The 8,595-nt window shown below is 38.3% G+C and overlaps 1 protein-coding gene across 1 annotated transcript; it reads right to left on the bottom strand.

Moving 5' to 3' along the window:
* Positions 1-894: 894 nt before the first annotated feature.
* LOC311106943 (syntaxin-7-like) lies at positions 895-8,288 on the bottom strand. Its single transcript, XM_084149347.1, has 10 exons — positions 8,205-8,288; positions 6,991-7,103; positions 6,663-6,732; positions 6,449-6,539; positions 5,223-5,360; positions 5,088-5,137; positions 3,449-3,551; positions 3,128-3,200; positions 2,640-2,722; positions 895-2,511 (listed from the first exon to the last, which is right to left on the bottom strand). Exons 2-10 carry the CDS (start codon positions 7,073-7,075, stop codon positions 2,416-2,418), a joined length of 789 nt encoding a protein of 262 aa, XP_084005473.1. The 5' UTR covers positions 7,076-7,103; positions 8,205-8,288; the 3' UTR covers positions 895-2,415.
* Between the last annotated feature and the right edge of the window lie 307 nt (positions 8,289-8,595).

Here is an 8,595-nt window from a genome sequence, read left to right as displayed (position 1 = left end):
ACATGCAAGATGAGGAGAGGAAATGAAATCACCCACTGCATAAAATGGAAAATGTGTTGGAATTCCTATATGCAAATTTAAAAAAATAAGTAGCCAAGTAAAAATCGTTCAACAAGAATAATGCAATTAAGCATATGAGATTGAGTACACAAATCAGGTTTTTTATTCTCACTTATATAGCTCGTTAATCAGGTTTAATTAGTATATTGTACAGTAAAGCTTCCTTCTTCAGAAATAAATATTCAAATATACAAATGGACATAACCAAGAATCAAAAAGTTCAAAAACATAATTTCAACTTTTGATTGTTACCTTTACCATTAAAACGTTAAGGCAGATAAAACATTTTGTAGCCTAAAGTACGACCAAAACACACTGAATTAATATAGTATGCGAAGGTCAGAAGGGGGAAAAGGGAAGCCAGGAATTAAAGCTAGAATCCTTAATTGAAACAATAACAAAGCGGACACCCTGCCTCAGTTTTGGTAAAAAAGCTGAGGGATGGGGCTGGAGAAATGTAACCACTCTCAAATAGACAGAGGTATGGATGCAAGGACTGACCATCCATGATATAGTTTTAACCATGTTTACGTTTACATTCTTTCAACAACAACTAAAAAGTAAAATAAGCTTACATTTTGGGTTCTGATGGGGTATGACAGTTGAACTAATCTCATTAGGCATTTATAAGTTATATTCTTCAAGAATCAAAGGGTATGTCATTAATTTATAAGTCCAAAAATGGATGTAGCAACTACGTATTCTAGCTTTAAGAGTTCATTGCATCTAGTGGTGCACTGCTTTTTATTGAAGAAAGTGAAAACGGAAACAGCTGTATAAAAAAAATATAAAATTTTTGAGGCAGCAAAAACATTCAAAGGTCCAAAAAACGTGTATAATCCATACATATTTAATCATTCAGTGAGAGTCTTTGTGAGATTAAACACAAATTCATAAAGTGAAGAATGAGGCAGCATTCCTTTGAGGAACCTTACAGCGAAAGTGATGCAAGATATTGTTTAGTATTGCACAAACCTTGACCTCTAGTGCATAGACAAGGCTACGGTCCATAATAATCAGCAGGTATCACACAAGCCTATTCCGGGTCTATTCTGTGTGTATTCTTTTTACTATAGTGTTAGTTCACAATCAATGAAAACATGATTTCAATATCTCAGGATACAGTCAGGAATGACAACGGCAATAGCCTGGACACAAAAGCATGGGTCCAAGGAACAGTTACACACCCCCCCCCTTCTTTAACCGGTCCCCTCCCCTTCATCTACACTGACTGAAGTGGATTTAACAAGTGACATCAATAAGGGATCATAGCTTTCAACTGGATTCACCTGGTCAGTCTATGTCATGGAAAGAGCAGGTGTTCTTAATGTTTTATTTACTCAGTGTGTGTCTGCAGATAGCATACAGTATTTAGATGCCAAAATAACATACTCTTTATATCATATACAATTTAAGGAGTTTATACATTACTAATTCATTACTGATTGATTATTTTAGCAAATAGCAGCCAACAATGGCACATTGACACAAAGTTCCCTTAAAAAGTAATCTATTTTAATTTCAATATAATCTACATATACTGAACAAAAATATAAATGCAACATCTTCAACGATTTTACTGAGTTACAGTTCATATAAGGAAATCAGTCAATTGAAATAAATTAATTAGGCCCTAATCTATGGAGTTCACATGACTGGGCAGGAGCGCAGCCATGGGTGGGCCTGGGAGGGCATAGACCCACCCACTTGGGAGTCTGGCCCACCCATTGGGGAGCCAGGCCCAGCCAATCAGAATGAGTTTTTCCCCACCTTATTACAGACAGAAATACTTCTCAGTTTCATCACCTGTCCAGGTGGCTGGTCTCAGATGATCCCGCAGCTGAAGAAGCTGGATGTGGAGGTCCTGGGCTGGTGTGGTTACACATGGTCTGCGGTTGTGAGGCCGGTTGGACGTACTGCCAAATTCTCTAAAACAACGTTGGAGGCGGCTTATGGTAGAGAAATTAACATTAAATTCTCTGGCAACAGCTCTGGTGGACATTCCTGCAGTCAGCATGCCAATTGCACTCTCCCTGTCAGGTGGATGGATTATCTTGGCAAAGGAAACATTTTCACTAACAGGGATGTAAACAAATTTGTGTACACAATTTGAGAGAAATAAGCTTTTTGTGCCTAATGAAAAATTCGGGGATATTTTATTTCTGTAAAGTGGGACCGACACTTTACATTTTGCGTTTATATTTTTGTTCAGTATAGTAAAGTGACAGTATGTACGAAACATCTGTCGTCTTTGTCTTCATTTTACAAGCAATGGCCTTGAGACTTAGACTTACTCAAACTTAGTCCTAACGAATCATTAAAATGCCAGGACCAAAGAGTGTGTGAAAAGCATCATCATCCTTTGACTGATGCCCAGATGATTAAACCAATGACAAAAGCAAGTACAACCAGAACAACAATGAGAATGCAGATCTTCTTTCTAGATTTGCGCTGAAAGGGTCAGAAGAAACACTTCATGTAATATGCAAATTGATTTGATTCAGCATTGTAATAATTTATTTAACTAATTTCATTGAATAATTATGTATTTATTCAAGAATGATTTTCATGTTACCTACCTGATAGTCTGCAGCCTGTGTTAACTGCTGGGTGGCATTCTGAACATGAAGGTCGGCAGTTTCGACATTGGCCTCTATACTGTCTAGGGGTATAAGAAAATACAGTGAAAGGGTCATCCTCTCACAGAAGTTCACAGTTTAGGTTTAATGTTTTCTTAACTTTGCAGACAAGTTGGATGTTTACTTCAGAACACTGTTACTTTTGACTTGTTGTACACCATGACGATGATTCAACTCTCAGAGGATGTCAGTTTTAACACCTTGAATTGATCCTCTGAGTGTTGTGGGACATATTTCAGTGTGTGTGTGTGTGTGTGTGTGTGTGTAGCGTAGCGTAGCTGTTTGTCATCCTCTGTTCCCAGAACACTCGTTAGACTCTTCTCCAATAAGACTCCTAAACATGCAGAATGTTGTCAATGTTTTGAAAGTGGAAGAGTTTCTGATGTATTCAGAAGTCTAGAGGTGTAAATGACTGCATGGATGCTTACCGATCATATCACCCTGCTCATGGACCATCATTCCCAAGTCCTTAAATATTTCATTTATATCTGTAATATCAGACTGAAAAAAAGTAAAACCAAGCATTGAATACACAGACAACATAACAAATTAAATAGACTGGATATAAATCCATTATGTAAGTGTGATTTGCAGGATAGCATAAGGTGTGCTTACTGTATGGCTTCCTGTATACATTAATTGAAAGGCAACCAATGTAATTTGGAGGAACGATAGACCTCCTACAAAATCTTAATTCAACCCTGAATCTTGCACATTGTTTATGAGTAACAATAGGTGAGTGCTGTCACCTCTAGCTGTCTGATGGAAGTCTCTCTCTCCTGGATGAGCTGCAGGTCCTCCTCGGTGATGGCCACCTCCTGGGACTGTGACTGGACCTGGACCTGCCCTCCACTGCAGAGTCAGACATGGGAAACACGTGGTCAACCACCCAAAGCAAACACTCACCTCCCACTGTCAGGCTGGGCCAGAGAGATGGGCCTGAAGGGCCTGTATAGACTGACATGATAACACTAAAGTAGATGGTTAGATAAACAAGCAGACTAGTAGTAGTCAGAGAATAGTAAACTGTGGGTTTTTCTTATTGAACATTCATTTGATGGTTAAAACCCCTGTAGGTCTAAGCCCTTAGATCACAATATCTACTAAGCTAACATATGGAATTGTTTTAAGATGGTCATAAAATGTATAATTTAGCCATTTGATTTGGAATTTTAGGACCCCTGTAGGTATATATATATATATATATATATAATTATTTGATGAAACATTTAATTTGGCCTCAACGCATTGAATAACACATTCATAAATGGCTAAACAGACAGATAAAAAATAAACCATAAAGGAACAAGGTTTTGAAGTGTCAGAGAGAGATAACAAAACTTATTTTACCCCATATTCACTTTTTGCAATTTGTACAGCCCGGTCATGGGTTACCTTCAGATTCCCCCCTTAGAGCAGATCAACAGAACCTTTGTGTTCATGAGAGTCTCCCCTTTCGTTTATTGGTGACATATTAGTTTGTAGCTCCAACGGTTCCGTCTGGACAGTCGGTTTTGTGAGAAGACCTCTTCGAAGTCAGGATGTCCGCGACAAAAGGTTCAGACAACTGCCGTAAAGCGTGTGGATGTCGTAGAGCAAAACAACCAACACTGTCGTGATCGTGAGAGTCTACCTTTTCGATAGTGGTGTAGAAAGAGGTCAGAGTTCCCGAGTATTTTTCCCAGTTGGAGCTAGTTTTTTTTCTGAGTTCCCAGTTGTCTTGAATGCACTGAAGTCGGAAGTCAGAGATTTCCGAGTTCCCAGTTGTTTTGAATGCGGCATTAGTTTGTAGCTCACATGGTTCGGGTTTTACAGCCGATTTCATTATGATTTTCTTGTCTGGATCCGCTCATGTGTAGAAAAAGGCCGCTTTCACAAGCCCCATGTCATGGAATAGGCGAAAACGTTATAATGGCAGAAAGAGGGGATTGAGCTGCAGGCTCTACAAGAAACGGTAAGTCTCTAGCATAAGCATTCAGGGAGCTATTCAAGATTAAAACTGACGTCACCGTTTGAAGCTGTGGCGCTTCAATCGACTTTAGGGGGTACAGAGGAGCAATTCATAGTAGAACAAGAGGTTGACCCTATATAGTCACAAAATAGGACATTAAAAATAGAGCTAAACCCTAATAGACCAAATAAATATTATCTCGACTGTTGTGGTTTTGAGAAAAGAGGATGTTTACATCCTCCACAACTGTAGGCAACAATAATTGAATCAGGATTATGTGTGTCTACAGCGGTTCTTTCCTCTGTTGTCGGCATGCAGTTTTATGTGGGGACAAACATTGGGTTGTATTTAGACAGCTTGCACAGTATGTTTAGTGCAGCATGTCTGTGCACTACGTGACTCAAAAGACCTAGATGACTGAAATGCTGAACTCTGACCTTTCAAAGGGGTTTCCATTTCCTCCAAAGCTGTCGTCAGGAAAGCCACCCTGAAGGGGGGACAGAACAGTCAGCCTGATGCGCTCTCATTTCAGGTGCAATTTGATTTGTTTGTGTAAAGCATTGACTACTAACCGACACTCTGGACTCGGCACGGACTCTAGCAACAAACTCCTTCTCTTTCTGAGCAGCCTGTCTCTGTGTCTTTTGGAAATTGGCCAGTGCATTGGAGAAGTCGTTGATAAGACGATCTTTCTGGATCTTTCTCTGGCGCTAGAAGAGAGGTAAACAAATGAGTAAACATCACATACTGTACAGTGTACATGATACTGTGTCATAGCACTCTAATTTAAACCGATTGAGAATTATTCTTAGGACTTCCGTCTCAGACCCTTATGCCCTACTTTACATAAACAGAAGTGAAATACTAACATCTTATTAAACACATTTATATTCATTTTTTTAGCAAGAAATACAACTAGAATGTGTTTGCAATTAAACATAGACTTTTCTTTCCATTGTCGAAATTAATCATCCAAGACAGTATTGAAAAACATTGTGGATGTTTGTAAGAACTGAATTATTCCTGCGTTCCAGCCATATGAGCTTTACAAGAATGCAATAATTTATTTCTTTACCACACACAAGCACAAATTCCTTCAACATTGTGGGATATGTGCTGTCAGGAAAACTGCTCATGATGTGTGCCTTGGGCCTTCCTTGAACAAGAAGCCACAACTACAAAAACAGGAAATAAAGGCCTAATGTGCTTAAGAATAGCGCACCAGCTGAATATATAAATAAAACAGGGTACCTTAAACTTTCCTGTTATAGATCATTACACAATGTAATGAAAAAGTGTTAATTATTTAAAGAATTACATTGAGAATAAATTCTTATCCAATTTATAAATCTCAAATGTGTCATAGAAGTAAAACATTGATTATGCAGGGTAAATTTGAAGACAGGTGGCTAAGATAAAAGATGCAAAAACAGCATGTACATTTATTTTATATTGCAGGGTTTAAATGCTTGCCTGTAGATGGCGACATGTGCTGTTTAATGACATGCATTCATAACAAGTGAACAGAGGGCACTATTGCAATTTTTTTGTGTTGATTAACAGGAACAGGTCATCCAGGGACCAGCTTGGACAGCACAGGCCCGCCCACCTAACATGTGACCAATGAGCACTGAGGTGCTGTTCACCTGGCTGTTTTCACATTACTGTATGAATAACATTATGTCTGCTATTGGGCATTACACTACAAGTTCCATGCAGTGCACACAATTATTATACATTTTGTTGCTCGTTGTAAATTAAGTTGAAGCTACCATACAAAAAAGTTGATTACCGGTACCTGTTCAGTTGTGACAGGCAATGCGCCAAATTCCTTCATACATCGGTCTGTTTCTTTGGCAAGGTGGTTGACATTTTGCTGTTTCTGCTGCCTACATTTGAAAAGTCAAAAGCCTCATTTAGATAACATTCCATAGAAATACACATACCAGCATGTAATAAAATGTAAAAGCTACACACTACAAGAGCCCTCTTCTGATTAGAACGGAACTCACAGTTGCTGTCTGAGCTCAGTTGTGTCTTGTGGTGTTCCCAACTGATTCACTATTTTCTGTATTTCAGATGCTGGTAGAAACAGGGCACAAATATTGTGACACAAAACAATGACAGTATGTGTGTTCATTCCATAGGAAAATTATTCAATTCGAAAGTTCTATCAAAAGAAAAATATGATGTACAGGTATTTTAATACTTTTGAGTCAATCACCAGGCCTCATATGAGAGGTATAGTAGCCTACAGGCCTACTAAATTCAGAGGATATGACCAAACTTGTGTACTGATTTACATGTTGTGTGCACAGTTTGCCCATATGTATCAATTACTTTGTTGTGTTATCTTCTGGATGTTGGAGATTATCGTCTGAGTAAGCACATTTGGGTCCTGCACTTTTCCGTACTGGTAGGCCATGGTTGACGCATTGGGAGTCTCCCTAAGACTTTGAAATATAAAATGTTACAAGTATTGTTGTAGGTTAGTCACTCACACAGCTTCAGTTCACTCCACCTGCTTTATGTATTATGTACACTCATTCCCCTAGACATACTGTAGTGCTGTCACCAAAGTGGTAAAAATCCTACTTGCTTGTATCAAATTGTTTTAAAATGAATAACCCTACATATTGTATTCATGAATATTTAACATACTAATAATAGGCTGTCTGTAAGAGAAACAAATTAATGTACACGGTACAGTCTGCAAGAGGTTTTAGTTTAAGTTCATCAGCCTTCCACTCAGATTAGATAGGCCTTCAAAAGAGGCAAGGCGCAGACTCAGTTCAAAGTCTAATTTTGATTAAGCCTATATTTGGTTGAGTTGTCAACTAACATGAATTTAAAGTGAACACAATAAAAAATGTCACCATGTCATTGGATTTGGTTGAAAAGTTTGGGTGAAAAGACGAAATGCCCTTACGTTGACAACTTTTTACAAATCCAATGTTTTCCACGTTGATTCAACATCATCACATAGACTTTTGGGTATACATGATGTGGAAACGTTGATTCAACACGTTTTTGCACAGTGGGAGGGCACCTATAGCACAAGCTAATATACTGGCACATACATGTATTTCAATCATTTCATCCAAACTGCTTGCGCGCATCTATGTTTTACTCTTGATGCACTGCAAGTCCCGCCTCCTCATTGTTTTCTAGGAGCATACCCACGTGGGTGATCAACCTGATTAACAAGGCCAGAAAAATGCGGAAATGCAGAACCCTGAATAACCTCTCTTTTTGCGACTTATGTCATCATATACATTTCAACAAACGCAATAGACGTTAATTGTAAAGTAGCCATGTGAATTTATATAAAGTAAATACTTCCCCATACAGAGGTAAAAATACATTGTTTCTTCAGTTGCACAACTGCTGGCAACTGTTTGTGAACGCAGACTATAAACATTAGCGTTCCTTTAAGGTCGCATGGGTACAGCTTAATTGTCGCTTGTTGACATTTCCAAATCATTACATGCCCAAACATTACTTTTGGTAAATTTCGGGGTAGACTAAATACTTGTTTTCCATGTTTCGTTTACCTTAGTTCTGTCTTGACAGTCTGCCCCGCCTGCACTCTGCTTCCTTATTTGTGTGTCATGCTTTTCAGTCACATGATCTGCTCTGCTTTGCTTTACAGGGTACCCGCAACTGTTAGGTTCAACATCAGCTATTAACCCAAAGAAGATTGAGTAAAAAAAAAAGAAGGAAAAAAAAACATTTTATGACCTTTTTTACACTTTATTCTACGGTACATTAAAAGGTTAATAAAATAGTTTAAGGATTTATAAGTCAAACACTGTTAGACAGAAAAGACCAGGCAAACATTGACAGCAGTAGAATGAAAGTGTGCAGAATAAGTTTCTCAAATGCGTCTCATCGTTTGCCTGCTTGAACACACTATCAAAGGTGGGCAATGTCATATATATATAT

The sequence above is a fragment of the Coregonus lavaretus genome, assembly GCF_964263955.1.
Source record: "Coregonus lavaretus genome assembly, chromosome: 31".
NCBI classification, from domain to species: Eukaryota; Metazoa; Chordata; class Actinopteri; order Salmoniformes; family Salmonidae; genus Coregonus; species Coregonus lavaretus.
Note: the sequence above shows the minus strand (reverse complement) of the source record. Positions and strands in the feature narration are given on the sequence as shown.